The sequence below is a fragment of the Syngnathus floridae genome, chromosome 1 (assembly GCF_059516105.1).
Source record: "Syngnathus floridae isolate MCC-2025c chromosome 1, RoL_Sflo_1.0, whole genome shotgun sequence".
Classification (NCBI taxonomy): domain Eukaryota; kingdom Metazoa; phylum Chordata; class Actinopteri; order Syngnathiformes; family Syngnathidae; genus Syngnathus; species Syngnathus floridae.
The window spans coordinates 9,627,958-9,651,178 of NC_142413.1; the positions used below are offsets into that span (position 1 = coordinate 9,627,958).

Sequence of the window (23,221 nt, forward strand, 5' to 3'; positions counted from 1 at the left end):
TCTGATAAAAACAAAATCACTAAAGTCATACAGCTAACTGATGTAATTGATGACGATGTGTCCAAGAAATATTGAATGATTATTTTCAAATAGGAGTTAAATAAATATATTATCTAGCTATATCAGTGGGTGTGCAAAATATGGCCAGAGGATTAAATATGATCCACTCTATTCTTTAATGAGACCGACTGATCATTTACATTACATGATCAAAAGTCTTGTAATAATTGAAATATTTTTCCTAGAATGTGTAATTTTTCATGATTAAGCTCTTTAGAAGTCTCAAGTGAATTGATTTATTTTATATGCAATTTGTGCAATATCTCTATTTGCATATATAATTCAAATAATTCCATATTTTACATGTTAATTATTATTATTATTTTTAATTATATTTATTATTATTGTTATGTACTGTCGGCAGGTGTCACCTTCAGGGGCAATTCGAAACTACAAGTTTTCCTCACAAAACACCTGAGTGACTCTTCCAAACGTGTTTATATGTCAAAGTCCAATGTATATATCAAATCCACATGAACACACCAATGAATACATTATGTATGATCCAATGAATCTGTTTTCAGCACGGAATCCATGACTAGCTTCCGTGACATGCCTGAAGCAACCGTGGAGTGCGTCCGTGTCTCGCTAAGTGATTCGTCCTCAGCGAGTCCCGTGATCACCTCGCAGCAGCGGGAACGCATGAGGGGGCGGGGCCAGAGGCGCGTTCTCTCTCCGTGGTGCTGATGGGACGCGGTCTTCTGCGCAGCCGGGACTGCGCATGATGCATGACAGATGCGCGCGCGCGAACCATCCGGTGAAGCCTCCATCTTGGTCTTCCTTGACCTGCCCAAATTGATCCACCCCTCTAAAAAACCAACAAGAACCAAAACAACACAGCGGTAACGCAGCCAAGATGCCGTTTAGGCGCGATGATGTGACCCTCCTTTAAAGACAAGCTTGCTGGAAGAAGGACGCTTTAAAGCCCCCTCGGGGGAAGGAGGATGGAAAGGAGCGGCAGCGGCTGGTCGGGAAGGCGCCGTTAACAACGATTAGCCCCATCAAGCTTTCGCCGGTTGGTCCGGAGGGGAGTTTTTCGTCAAACGTCTGACAGGTGACGAATCCGACTAAATGTCTTGACGTAATGCTCGTAATGTTTACGTTGGTGACGCTTGCTGGCCGCCATTTTAGAGAGGGAGGGGGCGATCCTTGTGTACGTCTTTGCGTGTGTTGGCATCCCACCCCTCTCCACTCTCATCCCTCCCCAACATGGTGGTCGCTGTTTGGTCTCCAATGCAGCAGCCCCTGTTGCACGTGTGCACTTGTAATGGTGGTTTTTCGTTTGTTTAGTTCTACCCAAGCTGGTCATGACATTAAGTACACTTGCTCAAGCTAATCTAAGAGCCGTGTGACTTGACTGGAAAGGCACTTGAGAGTTGACCTCCGTCAAGGTCCAAAATGTACACAATATGCTCCTCCAGTACATGGCAGAGTTTTGTCACTGAGAGGTGTGCCTAATATTTTTGCAACAGAGTAACTTGCATATTAACTGTATTAAATGTATGCTTTATTTGGAAGCACTAGCACAAGCACCCAAATTATTTTTTATAATTTCCTTTATAAGTAATATAGACCACAAATAATCAATATAACTTATTATGGTACTCTGTGCTTCTTGTCTGTCAAATGGCAATGTGAATGGATCTCTTCTTGTATATTTTAATTATATTTATTGGGACTGTTCAATGTCATTTTTTTTCCGGACCGATACCAGTACGAGTATTCACTGATGCTGATAGCAAGCACTGACAAATAGTAATTTTGATACAGAAAAATTCCCCAATAAAAAATGCCAGATCATTTTAAAGTAAGCCCTATATATGTATATCCCAATATATCACCTTTTCTTAGAATTGCACAAAATTAGAGGCAATTTGTACTCTACTAATATCTAGTTCCTGATCCTAAAACATTCAGTAAAAGCGCGGCCAATACAGATATCTTGAGTATGATGCCTTGAAATAAGGCTAGTATGGGCACTGCTAATGGTATCGTTACTCGCCTATCACTAATATCGTTTATTTATATTGATTTTAATGAGGCAATATTTTTGATTACTTTAAAAAAACTATCATGTTTGATCATGTTCAATCTTACGTATGGCACTAAAAAAGTGACATTGCGCATCCTTAATTGAACATTTTGGTCTGACGGTCGACACAGATGTGCAATACTGAATCGGAAAGGGTTTTTTTTGCCAATGGTGTATAATGCAGTCACTGCATTGCATCAAAATTTGATGATCATTTTAAGGATTTGTCATAAAAAATAGGGTGCAAGGGCCCATTTGCTGGCAGCTTTAATATTATTTGGTTTTGGTGAACAGTCTTGGAGTCATAGTAGGATTTACAAAAAAACTAAACAGGAAGTCTGCCTTTTGGTTGAATTCAAGGGCTCATATTTAGAAAAATTCTACAAACAAATTCATCCAAATAATCCCCAGTAAATGGCACCTATACTGAACAGATGGGAGTGCAAGTGTCCATTAACTATTAATGTTTGCAGTAGCTCTTTTCCCCATGTGGTATCAATGTGGTGATATGTTATTGACCTTGAAGTCTTTATACAGCTCATACATGTCTGTCTGTCACTCTGTGTGACCCAGTCAGCTCTAGAAACACTGACGGGATCAAACAGAACGAGGGCGATCTTGTTCATTGGTCGCAGAGAGACGACTTCAGCTAGAGGCAAAGTCACTTGTGAAAGATTTCTGCTTGGCTCGCAGGCTTGAAGGCATGTCCAGCGACGTTTTAATGATTTGTCAACAGTGTCTTTCTTTCTATGAAGTGCACTCTATTACCGGCATTGGCTGATGTTGACAACAAAGCAATCATTGTTTCCTAATTGAAAGCCTGAATGCAACACTGCCTTTTATTGAGTTTATCTGGGAATGATCAATTAGTCAATATTTGGGCTGCTACTTTTTTATTAATAAATTAAAAGTAGTTTATAGGGAATACTGTGTCTCCTTTAATTCTATGAACTTTGAGAGCTTACCTTAAACATAGCACACTCAAATATTATTTTTTTTGGAGTAAAACATCAGGTCAGCATTGAAAATCTGTTCTTGACACAACTTGTCATTACTTACATTTTAACGTTCACCTGTAACTTTTCTAGCAGTCTTGCCACACATTTCACTTGAATGTAGCTCATAATATGAGGCATTTCAGTCATTAGGTGTCTCAGTGGGGAACATGTGAAAGGAATGCATATATGAAAGATGAAGAAGAATCATGTCACCTCTCTGTGGTACCTGCAACATAAGTAAAAAGGAACAGATGCTAATAAGCTAATAAGGAAAACTACCTAACGAGCCAAGGAAACCATTCTGCTACAGATTTACCACGTTTCACCTCAATGGAGGTCAGTACTAGAAAGACAGCTCCAACTCCTGTCCTAATTAATGAAACGGCAATGACCTAGCTGAGGAGCGGCAGAATTAAAAGGTGTTGAGCTGGGCAATGGCCACGACGTGCACTTATGAATATAATGATGAACGAGCAGCAAGGAGGTTGTGAAAAAGGTCCAGGCCAAGAGAGTCCGTCTGGAGTCTAGACAGTAAACTGTGATACTTAATGCGCGGGATGCAAGTTTGGCTGCGACATCACGATAATGTATGGCGACTACATCACACGGTTGATTTATGACTCCTATTGCTGCATACATCAACTAGCCTTTAATAGATATGCTGTGTTTGTCATCTCTAGCTTGGGGCACAAGGTTGGCTGTGTGGATGTGGAGATCATATCACTGTTTGATTTGTCCTCCACCTTGAGATGGTTTTAAAAGGTCCTAATTTGTATTTTGGTACCCGGTCAGGCTCCACTCGACACGCAAGATGGGTGTCCAGAAGAAGCTGATGGTCTTCCTTCTGGTGTTGTGCGTTTGCCTCCAAGGAGTGTCTACCAAAGAGAAGGGAACCAAGAAGGGCAAGAAGAAAGGGAAGCAGGTTTACTGCCCGTCGTAAGTACAGCAAGCAAACACACAAGCAAAATAAAACGTAGAACTTGCTGCATCTATAAGTTGGATTAATTTTTTTAGTTGTACTCTACAAGTTCTAACAAATTGTGGCCAGGGGTCTTGTTGACTTAACTGCAGATGGTGGAAGGGGGTGATCTAGTTTTACCAGTATATTACAGTGTGTGACCAGTAAATGTAGAAAAAATAAATAAAATGACCACAGCAATAATCGCCGTTTATGATGCATAAATTCACCCATTTAAGATTTTTTCCTTTGGCACCCATCCCCAGTTATTCGCTAAATAAAAATACTCACCTTGTCGCAGTTTTTCGCTTTTTCTGAACCATTCCAAGATGCCACAAGATGGCGTCTCATAGGAATCCTGTACATTGGTGTCAAGGAAGGGGACTGAAGTGACATTTCAAGGATCTTAGTTGGAAGCATAAAAAATTTGAGAAAGTCATCCAGTCCATTTTAAAGAAAAACAATCCAACAATTTGTCATGCATTTATTTTTCAGTGCAAAATGAGTTTGAAATGATAAAAAAAAAAAAAAGCTCACACAGCTTGACGTGACTTGCTATTTTCCATGAAGTAAAAGTTGTCTCCCAAAGAGCCTGGCAATGACGTGTTGGAAGAATGAATGGAAGAATCTGACATCTTTTGTTTGACCAACTAAAGCAGCCAATGGCTCATCAATTTTCCAACAGGCCCCGCGGATTATATAGATGTGTCTGCCATAAGTATACTGTGTACACGGTATATCGAAAAGCTGCCTTAAATGGTAACAAATGTAGTGTAAGCTGTATGACATTCTTCACGTCTTTTGTGGAGCCACTTGGTTCCACTTTAGCTGCAGTGCTTGTTATATGAGTGAGGCTGGGGGGGGGTTTATCGAAGGGGAATTATGTGTTTTACTTTGATCATGGCAACAACACACACACAGTGCGCAACATTCCTGCAGAGCGCTCACACCGATTTTGTGTGCGGGATAACGTTTATATAATGACATGTAAAGTGCTCGGAGAAGGGGGGGTGCGAGGATTCTTGGCAGGAGCTTTCATTGCCACCCACGGGGGGGGAAGCTTTCTCTTCTCTGCTCTCCTGCCAGACCTGCTTCTGCTGCCTCTCCGCCTCCGCCATCCAAACATCCCAAACATCCGCACCCTCTTTATATGTTGCTGCAGCGGCTAGCTTCAAAAGAAAAAGAGGATTTTTTTGGGGGACGTGTAGATTCTTGATAAGCACGGATCAGAACATCAATCAGATCAAGTGACTCAGAAAGTGGTTATTCGATTCCACATACTAATTTGTCATCTGCTTTCACATCAGATACACATGATGAAATCTCTTGAAGAAGATGTATTGAATTGTATCTTTTCAATTACTAATGTTGCCAAAAGGCAAGTGGCCATTGAGACAGTAGAAGCCTGGATTTTATTTTTATATTATACTATTATATTTTTATTTTATTTTTCTACTGTATATAGGACATTCTAAATATATAGTAGACGTAGTTTAATTTAGACACGGTTAGTCAGATTTTATTTATGTTATCCAGATATTCTCTAGTGGAGGACAGATCATGCTTGTTGATGTCCGTTCCCATTGTTTGGGTGGTCGCCTTTCAGCCAGACGCTAATGGAATCCACCACTGGTACTCCCTCCTGAAGGTCTAATTGAATCAGAGTGGAGAGCTGGAATGTGACGGCCCTATTCTCTCTTGGTTTTCTTTTTTGCAGGCAACTGTCATCCGAGGATCTGGCCCGCGTGCCTGCCAATTCCACCAGTAACATCTTGAACAGGTTACTGATCAGCTACGATCCCAGAATACGGCCCAACTTCAAAGGTAAGTCTGAATGCCTCTTCATCTCCGCCATCTGTCTGTCTGGCTTTTACGAAGGCCGCCAGATTGCCGGTGTCATGCTAATTTCACAACGTCTTCCTCTGGATTCATTCTCACTCCAAGCGCGTGTTCACGAGAGCCCGAGTGCTCAGAGATGTCTTCAGCTCGAACGTGATGGAGTGAAAATGAATTTTTCAAGATGGTCAGCGTCACATTTTCAGATCAGATTCTCCTTGTTATAGCTCATTACATTTTTATTTTGCAAATCTTTCTCTAATTGCTTTTTGTAACATTATTATGACTGTTATTATTTTTATCGACATCAATGTCTTTCTTGTACTGCCCTCGGGTGGCCAGGGCGTGCACACCATAAGGAGTGCCCCAATAGTCATTCAGTCAAAGCAAATGTGGCAAAAACACTTTAAATGTCTTCACTGTATGCATTTACAGTTTTACAAAGTGCAGTTATTCATATTTAAAAAAAAATGTCGCTCTAAAATTCACCAGTTTAATGTCCCATGGCGATTCTGATTTCACAATGGGTACATACATTACCTTCTTTCCTTGTCATCTTTGGATCTATCATTATTGTAAAGCCAACTCCTTGTCAAAATTGGTGGTGCAAGGTCTCCATTGAGGGGTGAAGCCAATTAATTTTCAAAATAATTCGTCATAAAAACAACTTTTCACAGTGTGCGGTTCGATGAACTTTTAGCCGCCAACCACGAACGTCCCAGAAAAACTAGCAAGTGTTTGACTGATGCCCTCAACGGTCGTCTTCGGGTCAATCCTCTGATACTCTCTGTCCTTGACAAGACTTGTCGGCGGGCCCATGCTTCCGCCAACCTAATCCGCGAGCAAAACATCTGCTCTCCATTCCAGTGACCCCCCCTCCTCCAAAGTCATCCATTAGCAGCGTGTCATGATCCCTCAAAAAACTGTGCATTCCTTTGACCGATGCTTATAAAACATCTTGCTTTGATCAGGATTTCAAGCTACTAGAACATATCTAAAAGCAAACCACATGACCTCACTGATGCCATCTTTTGTTTCAAACGCAGGAATACCCGTGGAAGACCGAGTGAACATTTTCATCAACAGCTTCGGCTCCATCCAAGAGACGACCATGGTGAGCATTCATCTTGTCGAGCCATATTTCACTCAGTTGGGCCTGAAAAGTGCTTTATTGCGGGCAAGTGTGAGGTCAAATTCCCACGCCCTTGCTCAATGGATGGCTTCATTTCTGATAAAGGAAGCACACTTGGAATGCTAATGAAGAGATGGGACTCAAGGACAGTGCGTCAGGAAACAATAGCTGCAAAAAGGTCTTACAGTAGACATACGTATGTTTGCCTACTCACAAAAATCAATTGTATTGGACTTTTGGGGTGAACCTGAAATGCACTAAAAGTTAACCTTTCAAGGAAAAGTAATTTGACCTCAAACTGAACTATTTGCAGATCCAACACCTGCTGTGAATTTTGCTCTTCAGCAGCAAGTTCTCAATCTGCAAGACCAACAAATATCCGGGAATTTAAGAAGGTTTCGTTACCATTATGACAGAGGTGCAGTGACAACTGCAACTGCGTACGCTTTGACACAGTGATTTTGCAGAAATTCCTTACACATGGACAGACCTCTACCTTCAAAAGATAGGAAAATAGATTTAACACCCAAAAGAGTCCGAAACCCTCAAGATATGAGCTTTCCATCCTCCCCTTGTTTTCCTCTGTTGGGTCTGCAATGTCACGACAACCCTCTTCCCATTCTTCACACCCCCCATGCTGCCGTTAGCACATCTATTTTTTGCTCCGAGGATGACTAATTCCACGCTGTGGCAGTTGTTTTTCTTTTACACCGCCTCAATTTAGCGATTTGCTGGCTGTGTTAAATCCCTCCAGAAGGGAAGCTTGACTCCGAGCCAAAGAAAAGATTGAGTTCCATGGCTTGCTCCTTTGTACAAAGGCGAAAGGTGTGTCAGAGCAGCCCCTGAGTGGACCTGAAGAAATGACAGCATGTCTTTGAAATCTCTCGAAAGGAGAAACATACTTACAGTTTTGGCACGCCGACTCAATTCTTTGAAGCGGTTTCATGTAACAGCCTAACATGAGACAAAGTATTCTTTATTCCTCTGTTTTATCTCTAAAAAAAACCTGAAATGACACTACTTACAACAAGCACACAACAAAGACCTGACAAGCCAAAGAAGAAAACAGACAAATTGTGGCGATGAGAGATAGCTGGGCAGGGGATGCAAGAGTATGTGGCTGACAGAGCCAAAAAATTGAAATGTGAAAGTATTAAAACGAAACACTAAACACACATCGAAGAAAAACAGGACTCCCTGCTCCAAAATCCTTGTGATTGTGCATCCAGCCTGTCAAGCTCATCACAAAGCAACAGGTGGCGCAATAGTCACAATACTCCACTTTGGGTTCACGGGAGGTCGAAACAGCCTAGTGAGGTCCAAAAAAGGTCTTGTGTGTTTCGAGCTCTCGTCACTTTCAATCAATTCACAATAACGGGCCAAACATGAATAGAAAAGCACATCGTCACCCTCTTTTTCTGTATGCATGTGTGTGTGTATGTGTTTGTGTGTGTGTGTTCCCCTGGTAGTAGCATTGGCCCGCAGCAGGAAGGACAGAACCGAGGTCCAGCTTGTTAGGGGTTATGTGTGTGCATGTGAAGAGGCCGTCTGGTGTGCAGCTGCGGGGCTTCTATGAAGTCAGCAGTGTGTGTGTGAGTGTGTGTGTTTGTGCAGGGTTGACTTCACAAGACAATCTATGTACGTACGTATGCACATTTAGGCAATTTTTGCCACGGTGGTCACGTGATGCGATCAAAGCTCGACAGCAGGTGAAGATAGTTTGAAACGCATGCGTCCACGAGGCCTTTGACTCAGGGCGTTTTTTGCAATGTGAGCGTTACTTGCCCGTTATTCATAGGAACCGCCACTTTACGAAGTCGAAATAAATAGTGACTAGAAATTAGGGATGCAACTAACGATTACACTGGTCAACAGCAATTTTTTTCCAGAGATGGATTATGTTCTGTGGCTTAAAACTATTTTGATGCGGATTTAAAAAATGTCTGCTTTTTCATCGCACATTGTTTTTTTTTTTAGGTCAATTATATACTCCATTAGAAAAGCCAAATTGATTAAATAAATAGTGATAAAACAAATATGAATTAAGTTAACATTTTTTGGGCAAATTTCATGTCAGCGTTAGATGCAAAATAGTGCATAGAAAAATAATATTGCTGATGTTTTACATGGAATGGCTTTGAGTTTAGTTTTATTTCGTTCATTTAAATGTCTATGCCAGTGGATTAATTAGCCTTTACCGATTCAACTGAAATACTCTCAACTAATACGATGTCTCTCCTTGACAGTTTTTTATTCATTCCGCCACTTTGCACAATCGAACTTAATGCAACAGCTAACAGTCAATCGCAATTAATAAACTCCAATGTCAATGTTCTGTAATGATTGCAATTGCTCCTATTGTTAGTTAGGACGTGGCCATATTGCCCAGTAGAGATAACCAGAAGATGCATGCAATTATCCGCAGGACTACCGAATCAACATCTTCCTACGGCAGCGCTGGAACGATCCGCGGCTCAAACTGCCGCAGGACTTCAAGTCCGACTCGTTGACCGTGGATCCCAAGATGTTCAAATGCCTCTGGAAGCCAGACCTGTTCTTTGCCAACGAGAAGAGCGCCAACTTCCACGATGTCACGCAGGAGAACATTCTCCTCTTCATCTTCCGCAACGGTGACGTGCTCATCAGTATGAGGTATTTCAATTTTAATAGTTATAGGAATGGAATCGTATGTTTTACTGATCAGTGTGAACTTGGCTAAGTGCTTCTTTCATAACAGGACATGAAAAAGTCTGAAATTGCACATGAATTTGGCCTTTTTGGTTTGATGCAGCAATTATTAGTATCCTAAAAGGGTAAAATTGTGAATCTTTTTTTTGCCTATGCCTAAAGTTGGTGAAGCACCGCTTCAAATGATCATTTGGAGGACTCACCATAATATTTCTCACTGCTTGCAAATTTTATGACGATTTTTCTAATAAATCTGTTTGTTCAGTGAGTCAACTTGACTGTGTGGTAGTGCACAATTATCCTTGCAACATCTAAAAGTAAAGCAATAAGGTAGTTGGATAATTTCCCCCAGGCGTCTGTAGACAGGTTGTAATCATGTGCGGCTGTAATTTCATAGTTTGTTGATCTAGAAGATGCTCGCTCTTAATCTCTCACAAATGAGTCCCCTGCTTAGGCGCAAATGAGATGGCATTAAAAATGTCTCCCTCCAACCTGCAGGTTGTCCGTCACGCTGTCTTGTCCGCTAGACCTGACGTTGTTCCCCATGGACACTCAAAGGTGTAAAATGCAACTGGAAAGCTGTGAGTCCCACACAAAAAAAAAAAAAAAAAGCAAGGAACATTTAAAGCCGCACACACCTACATTTTGTGTCATTTCAGTCGGCTACACCACGGACGACCTGCAGTTCATGTGGCAGACGGGGGACCCCGTGCAGATGGACGCCATCGCCCTACCCCAGTTTGACATCCGACAGGAAGACATAGACTACGGCAACTGCACCAAGTTTTACTCAGGGACAGGTACCGCTGTTATGTTGTCATTGCAGTGGAGGCAGGTTACCACGGCAACAAGGCCAGACACAGAGATTGCCTCTGTGTGTTTGAGACAGGCGGGAGGGAGCACAAGGCTGATTTGAGATTCATGTTACATCAAACATCCCTTTGAACACTTCAGACAACATGATAAAGGCCAGACGTGGAGGCGCCTTAGTATGTAGGTACACTGAATTCATAGTCCAAAGAATGGAGAGTGTACACGCGTACATGCGTTATTCCAAGGTCTCTAGTTCACTCTAATTCTAGCAAAGAATGAGTCAAAAATGTTCTATTTAAGTCAAGTATTAGGATTGAGCCTCCCTCATTTATCTAATATATAATTAACGGTGGTAGTTTTCTTATAGCTAAATGAGATTAAATGTATAATTTTTTAAATGAACGCATTAAATTAACTTGTTAATGTCTTGGCAATAATGATAACGTTTCAAAGGAATGAGCCAAGAGTGAGGCAGCAGCAGCAGCAGCACTGGATATAAAATAAAAAATGACATGTTGAAGAGAAAAGTGCAATTTATTTTTCACTGTAATTGATCAAAATGCAAAAAAAAAAAAAGTTAAAGTCCTGACTCCAACGGTAATGATACCATTGATAGTAAATCAAGGAGCGTTCTCAATTTTTTTACAGTAATACCTAAAAAAGCTGGTTTGTGATCCGGCAGGCTACTACACGTGCGTGGAGGTCATCTTCACCCTGCGACGACAGGTGGGCTTCTACATGATGGGCGTCTACGCACCCACGCTACTCATCGTGGTGCTCTCCTGGCTGTCCTTCTGGATCAACCCCGACGCCAGCGCTGCCAGAGTTCCGTTGGGTAAGGAGGCTCTTTTCCCAGGTCGCTGACAAAATATGAATAAGTATCCCAGCGGGAACAGTCAAAGGTTGTCAAAAATGCAACATTTGCACAAATAAGGTGTGAATGCCCACTGTGTACTAAATAGAAAGAAATCTTGTGGGGTAGGGTGGGGTGTTTTGGCGGATCACTGAGTTCTCTTATACCTGATGTCGCACCATCAATCACCTAGACACCATGAAGGACTTTATCTCGCAGGCATGCATACACGCACCTCCGGATGCCATTGATCAATACGTAACAGATGTGCTTGACAGATGGGATTGAAGTCCTTCACAAAGCAAAGCAGGCCAAGGACTACATACACACTTTCAGGGGCAGGTGAATTCTTGAAAAGATAACAGCAACTGGAGCGCGACATTGTCTTGTTGACGATAAGACGGCTTCCAAAAGCAACAGTAAAACTAAAGCAAAACGAAACACAAGCAACGAATATGGGGAAATGCAGTGTACTGAGGCACATCAGGTGTCAGACTACCGCAATACATCACCAATTACTGCCAAGGAGGACTTAATTGATTTTGCCTTAAGTATCGGTGGCTGGTATCGACAGCGTCCACGAGTAACTGATACCTAAGGTATTTAGACTCGTATCGGCCCGATACCTATACCTTGTTGCATTCCTAATTTCAAACAGAGGTTGTGAGCAAAGATTAAGTTGTCAAGCTTAGGTTAAGGTTTCAAGCCAGTGTAAGGGTTTCAAATCTAGTTTCCAAGTCAGGGTTAGGATTTTAAAGAACAAGTTCAAGCCTGAGGTAAGATTTTAAACAAGGGTTTCTCCACTGAGGTACGGTTTAGAATTTTGGTTTCACGCCATGATTAATATTTCAAAGCAAGGTTGTCATCAAACGTGCGGGTTAGTGTTTCAAATCAAGGTTCCACAGGTAAAGGTTCAAAGTAGGGTTTTGAGCCTGAGTTCAAACCACATTTGAACCCAGGGATTGGGGTTGAAATGACATTTTCAACCTATTTCAAAGTAAGGCTTTCATCACAGGCGTGTATGTAGTAGTGCATGACTTGCATTGTCATGATGTCCTCCATCCTACCTCCAGTCGTCCATCATCACCTCCCTCATGTCATCATCACCTCCACTCCGCATGGACGCGTCCTCTTCGCTCCTCTCTAAATGGGATCACTGCAGGTCACTCAACACTCAGGTGTGTGCTGCCACTCTCATTTTGTTCCGCGTGCTGTGTGTGTGTGTCTGTGTGTGGGAGGGGTTGTGTATGTGTGTCCAAAGTTGGACTTGGGCACTAAGGGAATGTAGCCACCTGCTTGAAGCACATGGAAAAGAAGCTGCCGTGTGATTAAAACAAGCCCCTATAATGGGTGGGGGGGCTCACTGTATGTATTTATTAGAGTCCCAGCAGAAACATTCTGTTAATAGAAGGGGAGTGACTCTGGTTAATGGGGGTTAAAATGCAAACCTATGCTGCAATCTGGTTGGCTACACCCAACAAAGACATTAGCAGGTTATTTGAGGCCGTCCAAGTAGAGGAACAATCACGAGTGTATGCTCACATAAACCATGAATGTTGCTCACACAACTTTGGCCGCATGACGTTCACAATGCATAAAAATCAGATTTGTATCCCATTGCTCGGATGTTTGATACAACTGTATGATAGGATTGCAAACTAGGCTAAGGATTTTAAATGTGGATTTGAAGCCAAGGTTAAGATTTCAAGTCAGTATTTCAAATTATTGGTTGACACAAGGGTTTGGATTTCAATTCAGGGTTTGAAGCAAGTGTTTGGGGTTCACATTAGGGCTACAAGCCAATTTATAGTTTTTCCAAGTTACTTAAACGAGGGTTCTGAATAGGGTTTATGTTGATGGGCTTCAAATTATGAGTTCAAGTCTGAAGGTTTCATGCATGTGGTTTCAAAACAGGCTTTGCGTTTCAAATGATGGTTTAAAGACAAGGTTATGATTTCAAACCAGGGTACTGATAAATATTTCAGATTAGTGTTTAAGTCTAGATTGGGGTTGTAAATTCGTGTTTCAACTGGTCTAGTTAGGTTTAAGTAACTATCGTTTTCAAGTTAAGTTTATAAAGCAAAAGTTACCATCCAAGCGTGACGTCTTCCATGTTGTTTTCCCACCTGTAGGCATCCTGTCAGTGCTGTCACTGTCTTCCGAGTGCACATCACTGGCTTCGGAGCTCCCCAAGGTGTCGTACGTGAAGGCCATCGACGTCTGGCTGATCGCCTGCCTGCTCTTCGGCTTCGCCTCATTGGTGGAGTACGCCGTGGTGCAGGTCATGCTCAACAGCCCTAAGCGCATTGAGGCCGAAAAGGCCAGGATCGCGTCCAAGGAGAAGGCGGCGGGAAAGGGCGCTGCCAACGCCGCCGCCAGGAACAACACCGTCAATGGAACCGGGGGGACGCCGCTCCATGTCAGCACCTTGCATGTCAGTACATCACGCTATCACCTGCTCGAATGAGTTGTTATATTTCACGTTCACGCAACTAAAATCTAAAACAGGCGAGAGCCCAACAGCTAAATGTCTGCCAAGCCAAACAGTCAAGAATTAGATTCAGGTCATTCTGCTATCCAAATAAATGTCATTTTAAGCAAAGGTTAGGTTCTCCAATCAGGGTTTCAGCTAGATTTAGGGTTTGATGTTACTGTTTCAAAAGAGGTTTTAGGAGTAACAAGTTTTTGTGTTTTAAGCCTTAACTTTCTAGCCAGGTTTAGGCTCACAAGCTCGGGTTCCAAATTTGTTTCGTATAGGTATGGGCTTCAAGTTTAGGGTTTCAAATTAGGATTTGTAATGACAATTGCAAACCAGGTTAGGAGCTTCACAAAGTAGTGGCATTAAGGCTTCAAAGCTGCATTTAAAGCTAGGGTTAGGGTTCCAAGCAAAGCTTCTACATAGGATTCGTTACAAGAGGCTCAGATGTAATCTAAATGCAAAACAGTCAAATGTAATGGATTAGAAAATCTGTGCAGTCTGTGTGACTGAAGTGTGACACGTGCTTGTCATTTATCCATCCAATTGTGCGCTAATGGAAACGAATACTCCTCAGGAGTCCACCTCATTCTTCTTCGAGGAGAATTACACCATTTCCATTGTGCTTTAATGAGCGATGCTTGTCGGAAGCAAATCAACATAATGAAGCTCAAATGAGTTTAATGTCTTCCACTGATTACATGCTGTTCACCAGGCAGGCCTTGAGAGAGGTCCGCATCCTGATGGTGGTGAAAATACCAAGAACAAAAATGGCCAATTCCATTGGCTACAATGTCACTGGCATTAGTGTACATAGATGGAGTTCCCCAAAGGTCTACCCTCTGCCCAGTGTCAATTACTCCATTGAGACATTTTTCACAAATTCAATAGATATCAGATTTTTTTTTACCACCCAAATACTACCTATGCGATTTAAAAATGGTCATCCACTATATTGCAATTGTCGATTTGAATTTGATGAATTGTTCAGCCCTAATTTATAAAAGTAGTTTTCAGTAGCTCATATGTTAACAGACATTGACATCAGTGCATGGTTGCAGGTGGCGGAGACACGCTGCAAGAAAGTGTGCACCTCCAAGTCGGACCTGCGCACCAACGACTTCAGCATCGTGGGCTCGCTCCCGCGGGACTTTGAGCTGTCGAACTTTGACTGCTACGGCAAGCCCATCGACACGGCCGCCGGTGGCAAATCACAGGCCAAGAACAACAAGAAACCCCCTCCCCCCAAGCCTGTCATTCCGTCGGCCGCCAAGCGGGTGGACCTGTACGCCCGGGCCCTCTTCCCCTTCTCTTTCCTCTTCTTCAACGTCATCTACTGGTCCTGTTACTTGTGATCGCCGACACCCAGGTCCTGACCTCCCACCCATGCCCCCCAAAAAACAAAACAAACAAAAAAAACAACGGTGCTTCCTTCCATCAAAAGCGTGTTAATCCCACTCGTACAAAACTAAAACTATATAATCTATTTATCTTATCTAAATGTTATTTATCATCACTACTGATGATTTAGTCAACAGCTTTGCCAAATGCACACTTCTATAAAAAAGAGTTTTTATCAGGGGTGGGCAAAGTGTGGCTAGTAATCTCGGCCGCCTATTATTTACAGTGCATCTGGAAAATATTCACAGCACTTCACATTTTTAGTCACGACCAAAACTCAGCAAAAAAAAATTTCCACACCCAAAATTTTACTCTCAATTCATATTGTCATATTTATTAGATTCACTTTTTTAAATTGGTGCATTGAGTTGTTGAAAAGTGTATTTAAATTACATGTATTTATTAATTATAATTCAGTTTCAAATTTACGTATTTTCCAAACATTTATGAAATTGTTCTTTTCTTTTCATCTCATCTGGGACAGTGTCTGTAAATGAAAATGAAATGTGCAAATTGGGGAAAAAAGTTTGCCCACCCCTGGCTTACAGTATATATAAATATATGTTTATATATATTTATATACATATATAATATATATAACATGTACATAGCTTCTATTTATCATGAGCTTATTTTGTTTCTCAAGCAGAACGTTCCGTTGTTACGTTGCATGTTTTTTAAAGCCGGGAAACGCATGCATGTGTCAACATATAAGTAGAATATCAAAGTAGGCATTTTAAATGACTTTTCTCGGGTGGGGGTTTCCCTAATATTTTTGCTCTTGAGTGACAGGCCCCACTGCCACCCCTCCACTGTGATGTTTTCCACCTGTGTATGCGGGTTGCAAGCAAAAGCGTAATAAAAAGACAACTTTTCACGTAACGTGATGCACACCGAAAGCTTTCGGGATACTTATCATTGATATGACTCTGAAAATTTGATGGTTTGAGTTCTTGGTCACTGGACTGATGTTCCTTTCCATTACCAGAAAAGAAAAATAATCAGGTGATTATTTTTTGTAAATGTGATCTTTAATTGGTTGAAACAGTCTGGGGATGTACTAAACTTCTATTTCAGTACCAGTGGTCTTACAAGTTGAAGTTTCCTTTAGATAAAATGTGGACGGTGCTCGAATACAGTGGATCTTCATCCTAAAAGGTGATTTCACGATACGGCTAGTTTCAATTTTGGAAATTTAGACCCGAGTATTGTCCCCTTTCTTTCCTGGCAAACGCTTTTCCTCATCTGTCATTCACACTAACATTTATTGATTGTCAGTATTTAATGAAAAAAGGTGGAGGCCAACCTGGAAGCTGGAACTGTGGTGAAGATGCTGGCAATTTCAGTGATGGGTTGTCATGTCATTTGCTGATCGACCAATGACGTCATTGATAGGATGCACAAAGTAAGACATTGAAACAAACAAAATCTCGTTCACTCCAATGATGTTCTTTGCTGCCATGGTTAATAATCCAAGGTTTCTCAGCATGTACAGTTTATTTTTTTTCTCCGTGTATTTTTAAATCTTTTTTGAGGGGGTGTTGTGGGTGTTTTTGTTTATTGATATTCATCAAAGTTTTGGGAGAATTTTAATCATTTATTTTGCAAACACATTTGATTGGGCATCACTTTTATTTGGGGCGGGGCCAGTCCCAATGCCCTGCAAATAGCAGGTGCCGACTATACAGCAAATAAGGTCTTAAAATAGAATGAATGGACAAGTCTATTTTCTGATAAGCGATCGGTTGTCTTTTTTTTTTTTTTTTTTTTTTTTAAACTCGATCGGTCATTGGCTCCTGGATCGTTTGAAGCCTAATTATAATTCTGACTTAACAGCATCTTGTTAATGATCATCAAAGATCATTAAACAATATGAGAGGTCACATAACATAGATTGTTGTACCAGCGTGTGTGTGTGTATGTGTGTGTGTTTGTAGCGTCCTAGCGCGCTAACCTATATCACACGGGGTGAGCACTAATCCAACACGACCTCTCACCAGGACGCTGCCCTGCAGGAGGACAGGATGCAAGCCATGGTGGGCAGAACCGACTGTCTTCATCTGAAGTATCAATGGCCGCTGTACAGTACGAAAAGCAATAAGCATGTGGTGTTGCGTTGAGAACAAAGTAGGTGCTGTTTATTTGTTCCCTTCACCCTCATTTTCTACTTTGTTCTTGTCGATTTTTGTTTTCACCCTTTCAATCCGGTGTGTCTTTTTTTTTATCATTATTATTATTCCCGTCTGTCATTTTCTCCCATATCGTGTTTACTTTTGCTCCACTTATATTCCTTTTTATTTATTTTGTTCCTTCTAGTTTTCTTAACTTTCTTGCATGTTTTCCCCTTGACCTAGTTGTAAACATTTTCTTTGGCTCTTTTCAAATTTCATCTTTTTTGTCTTCCCTTTTATAACAGCTTTCTTTTTGCAACTTTTGTTTTTTTTACTGTTTTTTATTGTTTTGCTTCCACTTTTTGGGTATCACTCCCTCAATATTTCCATATTTTTTTTATCTGATCCTTTTTCTTGTGATTTGTGCTGTTTAATTGATTTTGTTCTTTTGTATTTTTCCCTCTTCATTACTTTCCTTTTTTCTTCCTTTCCTTTTCCTAGCGACTCATTTCCCCCTTTATTAGTACTTCATTAACAAAAGTTATTTTTTCCGTTTTCGTCAACTATACTAACCCAGCTTCTCACAACATCAATATTCCACATTTGTCTGTAATCTTTGCAACGTGTCTACTCTCAAATAATGTTTTCCTATATTGGATTCTTCTGCCTCTTCCTTTGGCAATCAAAATCAGATTTTTTTTTTTTTTGATTACTTCATTGATTTCAATAAACTGGTCTCATTTCTATTGAATATTTAATGGACATGAGCCTATGCAATGTTTGGTCTCAGCATTCTTGCTGACCCCGGGACACATCCCTGCTTGCTTGAAGTGTCAAGAGATGCTTGACACTGCAACTTGACTGTTATGTATTCATAACACCAACACTACTCACTTCAAGCTGCAAAAGTCTTCTTACTCATCCATTTCCTACTAAATTCATCTTTTTGTGGGTCTTTTTCTATCAAATTTCCTGTTAAATTCTTCCTTCGTAAATTCTCTCTGCTGGATTCATGCAGTGAAATGGTTCCACTGTCCGTGGTGCTGAAATATGTCGTCTGTGTTAGGATAGATATTGATAGAGAGACAAAAAGATGAAAGGAAATAATCATTATGCATTTTTTCCTCTTCACTAGAGGAAAAAAGCTGTCAGGCTGACACAAGCCCAAGAAATTAGAAACTTCCCAATCTGTACAGATCTCTCATGGAAGCGCACGGTCGATCGCTGACGTCACTCGAGCAGTCGGCTCTCCTTTCGGCAATCTTCGTCCGCCATCTCATTAGCATTCGGTTCCCGGCTTGAGGAGGAGGGTGGAGGGAAGAGTAGAGAGAGTGGGGGGGTGGTTGATGCTGAGAGAAGAACGTCGCACTCGGAGCAGGAATCAGCCGCGCTCGCCGCTCCGTCGCTGAGAGTCTTTTATTCCTCGACTACTGGGGTCACTCCCCTTTTATTTTCCACCTTCAACCTTAGTCATCGTTAATTGCATGCCTGGCTGCACACACACAAAAAAGATGCTTGGGATTTAACGCCTTAATCGTCCGTCTCTCTCTCCTGGAATATTCCTGCCTCCCCTCCCTGAGTGTGTGTACGGTAGATGCGGACCGCCGCGGCCATGCAGCAGATTGTGCATTTCTCTGTGTCCTTCCTCATCGTCTTGTGGGGGTGCGCGCACGGAGGCTCGCCCAGCGTCCAAATTGGTGAGTGCAGCCAAATACTCTGAAAAAAAAATGTGCGCCAAAAATGAAGCGCATTGCGTTTTAGGACGACTGACTGGTGGATTTCTTTCCACCCACACAGGGGGGCTCTTTCCGAGGGGCGCGGACCAAGAGTACAGCGCCTTCCGGATAGGCATGGTCCAGTTTGGTACGGCTGAGTTCCGGCTCACGCCTCACATTGACAACCTGGAGGTGGCCAATAGCTTCGCTGTCACCAATTGCTGTGAGTGCCTTGGAAAAAAATTGAATTGCGCCATATGGTTTGGAATGTGTATGGATGGATGCAAAGGGAGAAGGGAGATGAGGGGGGGAGGGGTGGTACACTTGGTTGCCACGGCAACGGCAACATCCATCATTTCATTCCTTTACACCCACAACACCATACATAGCTCGCAGTGATCATTGTCAGTGAGGCAAACGAATACTCCCTCCTCCTCATCTTCACATCTTCATCTCATTGAGTTGAGTGAGAAGCTTTTTTGGAGAGCATCTTTGTGTGCCCGTTAAATGAAGAACAGAATTTTTTTCCAATTAGTTTGTTTAGTGAAGGTATGGATGGAATTTGCCCACAGCCAGCAATTTTCAGCCTTTCTAAAAATGTATATTTCATATTCTATTTATTTATTTGCATTTCCATTCATTCATTTAATTTTCAGTATTTTTAAATTTCTTGATTTGCATTTATTTGTTGACAATCGTATTTCTCTTTACATTTATATATATATATATATTTAATTTGTCACTAGTTTTGCTTGACTTAACTTACAATTATTAATGTTTATATTATTTTTGTTTTTTTAGTTATATATTTTTTTCTTTAATTCATTTTTAGTTTTAAATTAATACTTACATTCATACATTCATTTAATTGTATCATTTAATTTTTCATTTCTGTATTTATGTAAGCTTGATATTTCAGTCAGATTTTTTAAGATTAACATTTCCATCTTTTTTATTTATTCTTTGTTGCATAATACATATTTTATCTTCTAGATTACCATTTATTTATTTATTTATTTATGTTATTCTTTTATATATATTTTCATTTATTTTGTGATAATTTTTTTATAACCCTAACCCCTATATAAAAGTATCTTATTCATAATAACTACTTTTATTTAGTCTGGTTTATTTGTAGTTTTTCTTTTCCTTTGACTTTACTTAAATATTGATTGTATTGTATCTATATTTATTCAGTTATACTTTTTAATGCATGATACATAATTCAGGTATACATGATAATGATGTTTTGTCGTCAGACATGACATGCATTTGGATTGTTTTTATGTAACGTTTTCCCCTCAAATAGCTCATGTTCAAGTGCTTGGTTGCTATGCGACTGCTCTGTTCAATATAAATCAAAGGCTTGTGATTGGTGCTTGCCGGCTTCCAATCCATATCATTTGCATAAAAAAAAAAATGCTTAGTCTCCGGCATGCGCGCTCATGCTGAGCAGCCTGATGCGAGTGGGCGACCATCATCAAGGTGCTCAGCATACAAACACTGCAGCACAACAAGAATTTGCAATCGTGCTTTGCATAACAGTACATAAGAAATTCCTCCGGGTATGGTGTGTAGTGGAACGTCTGTATTTCTTTAGTTTCTGAACTGACAAATTGTTGTTGAAAATTGTGTGTGTATGTGTGTGTGGGGGGGGGAAACAAAGATCAAAACAAGCAATAAGAATTAAGCAGAACTACTTTGCTTTAGCCTATTACAACTGCTGTCAATATTGTGTCCAATGGAATTTGTTTGTATAGTTGACAAAATGCTAAAAATTATACAGATCACAGCAGATGATAAGAATTAAAGGAAAAATAAGTTCGCTTAAACATATTGGAGACTGTTCTGCAATTTATATAGTAGTTTGGTTAAAATAACAAACATTGTCAAAAAGTTTTAGCGCAAAAGTCTATGAAATCAAGGCATCAGCTTAGAATTAAGGCTAACTAAATTGTTTTGCATAAGCATAAAAATCAATGAATCATCTTTAAAAAATAATGTTAAATAAACTGCATTTATTTAGTTAATAAAATACTTGGACAAAATTAATCAAATCAACGTAAACAGTAAGAGTTAAAGAACCATTTTTTGCTTTAGCTTACTGATGTGCAATATTTGTGTTTCTTTAGTTTATCTAACGTGCTGAAAAATGTCAAACAAAATCAACCAGGTTAAAGCCAATTGCTTTTCTTGGTACTACTGAGCAACTTGTTTGGTTGAGATGAAAATGTATAAAAATGTCAAACAAAATTAAAACACAATCCCTTTGGTAAAGAGTTTTGCATTTTGCACAAAGTGGAAAAATTTGCCCCACGTGCCCTTTAAACTCATTCGGCTTCTTGTGGCTAGTCGACGAATAACTCATCTTGGGTTTGTTAGCAATGCGAGTATAACCTTAACGCTAAAGGTTTCATTAGCATGCGCGTTAGTCATTAGCGTTGATATGCTTGCCTGACTTTTATACTTGCGCTATATTCCTACGAAACTAAGCGTGTGTATGTGCGTGTTGTCGGAAAATGTAAGCGCTCGTCTTCAGGCCTTGTCCTTTGAAAGGGCAACATGACTCAGGCTAGCTAGAGAGCTAGCGGATACGTCCATTGGGGGGTTTGCTTTTGTCTCCTTACCTGATGCCATATCTCCGCATTTAATAGTCTGACTCATAAAAGAGAGTCCAGTGGGCATCATGAAGTACTTTAATGCCAGCACTTTCATTTTCACTAAGCTTTTGCCATTTTAAAGATGGTTATACGGAGAAAAAAAATTTCCCCGCTGAGACGGACATTTTGTTGAGTGTTGATCAATATGCTACGCAGTTGCGCGGCTATAAAACAATTAATAACGACAACTTTTTCTGAACTGATAATCTCAAAACTTCAGACACAATTCATATTTAGACTGAGAAATATAATAGAACGTCCAGAAAAGAAAATACATTTTGTTCGTAAGTATTGAGTCTCCGATGTGATATAAGAACTGCTACTCATAATTTGGTATGGAGAAAAATAATAGCTTGCCTTAGCGGAAACAAACAAACAAACAAACAAACAATTTTGAATGTGTCACATGATAACGCCAATCTGCAAATAGAGAAAAACAAAACCGTGTTTTTTCCAAACAGGTCATTTTGTCCGTTGACCACTGTCGAATCCGATGGCACTGCCATTAAGCGTAATAAAATCATCAACATTTCAGAATTAATTGCCTTTTTGCAAATCTTTTTACAATGTAACATACCTTCATTGACCATTCGGTTCCAGGATTGCGAGAATAAAAGACGCAACTTTAAATTGATTAACATTTTTTTGAGATGATCCACTTATTGATTTTGTCACTCATTTCTGGAAACGTTTGGCCAAACGGCTCAATTATAGGAGCGTCCACTTGCTGTCTACCTTAACATTGAAGGCTAATTGAGGGCTCAGTCATTTTATTTGCGTTATTTTTTTAAATTATGGGCCATATTAATAAATGCTCTGAACTCCTGTTCAAGGAGCAGTTTGAGTACAATTTAAAACACACTTATTAATTATTTGTAGCCAATCACTTAACCCGTTCGGTTGGCTGTTTTATCTTCTTTGCCCCTCCCTCTCTGCCTCAGCTGTCAATCAAACCAACACCTTGAACCCCCGCTGCCCTGGCTCCGAGGCCACCGACATAACTCTAAAATATGCGCTCATAAATCATGAATTCTGCCTCTCGGACGAGGTCAAACAGTGACCGGTGCCAACAGTGAATGTCACACAATCAAGCAGATGAGAAATAAAAAACAGCAGCAAGGACAGAATGAGGGAAGGCGTAAAAAGACAAGTCAAGTCCTTTTGGAAACGATGCGGAAACGATTGTCCCAGCTTTTGTCACCAACAGATGTTTCACGAGCTCCCCTGATGCTATAAAAACAGCGGGAGATGGGCTTGTAAAAAGGTTGCCGAAATGAGACATTTTCGAAATTCCTCTTTAAATTCCGAGTGAATTTCCTACATGAAATATATTCCTATATTTTGGGGATACCAACACCTAGAATGTTAGCGCTCCATTCATTCTTATTGAAAATTGTCCCTGACTTTGTACCAAAAAGTGTTCCGCAGCATTTGGTAGAGTATTAGTGAGTTCCGAAATAGCTTTGTCCCCCAGGCCATCAGACTGAT

General features: G+C 40.6%; 2 protein-coding genes across 6 annotated transcripts in view; both read left to right on the forward strand.

The window, feature by feature from the left end:
- Positions 1 to 726: 726 nt before the first annotated feature.
- On the forward strand, positions 727 to 16,146 carry glrbb (glycine receptor, beta b). Its single transcript, XM_088384926.1, has 10 exons — positions 727 to 1,114; positions 3,883 to 4,026; positions 5,766 to 5,872; positions 6,931 to 6,998; positions 9,442 to 9,668; positions 10,203 to 10,285; positions 10,364 to 10,504; positions 11,200 to 11,352; positions 13,503 to 13,804; positions 14,908 to 16,146. Exons 2-10 carry the CDS (start codon positions 3,902 to 3,904, stop codon positions 15,199 to 15,201), a joined length of 1,500 nt encoding a protein of 499 aa, XP_088241052.1. The 5' UTR covers positions 727 to 1,114; positions 3,883 to 3,901; the 3' UTR covers positions 15,202 to 16,146.
- A 2,545-nt stretch (positions 16,147 to 18,691) lies between these two features.
- The window catches only part of gria2b (glutamate receptor, ionotropic, AMPA 2b), a 29,955-nt gene continuing 25,425 nt past the window's right edge, over positions 18,692 to 23,221 (forward strand). For all 5 annotated transcript variants that reach the window (XR_015860282.1, XM_088384526.1, XM_088384615.1 and 2 more), the window contains exons 1-2: positions 18,692 to 19,055; positions 19,156 to 19,296. Coding sequence is in view for 4 of the 5 variants with exons in the window: in XM_088384526.1 (XP_088240652.1) it covers positions 18,953 to 19,055; positions 19,156 to 19,296 (244 nt within the window). In the remaining variant the exon portion in view is untranslated. The remainder of the gene's footprint in view (positions 19,056 to 19,155; positions 19,297 to 23,221) is intronic.

Excerpts from the sequence above, each read along its gene's own strand:
- glrbb (XM_088384926.1), top strand. The coding sequence starts at position 3,902 with ATGGGTGTCCAGAAGAAGCTGATGGTCTTCCTTCTGGTGTTGTGCGTT. Across the intron at positions 9,669-10,202 it reads GACGTGCTCATCAGTATGAG|GTTGTCCGTCACGCTGTCTT; the intron begins GTATTTCAATTT and ends TCCAACCTGCAG. Across the intron at positions 13,805-14,907 it reads TCCATGTCAGCACCTTGCAT|GTGGCGGAGACACGCTGCAA; the intron begins GTCAGTACATCA and ends GCATGGTTGCAG.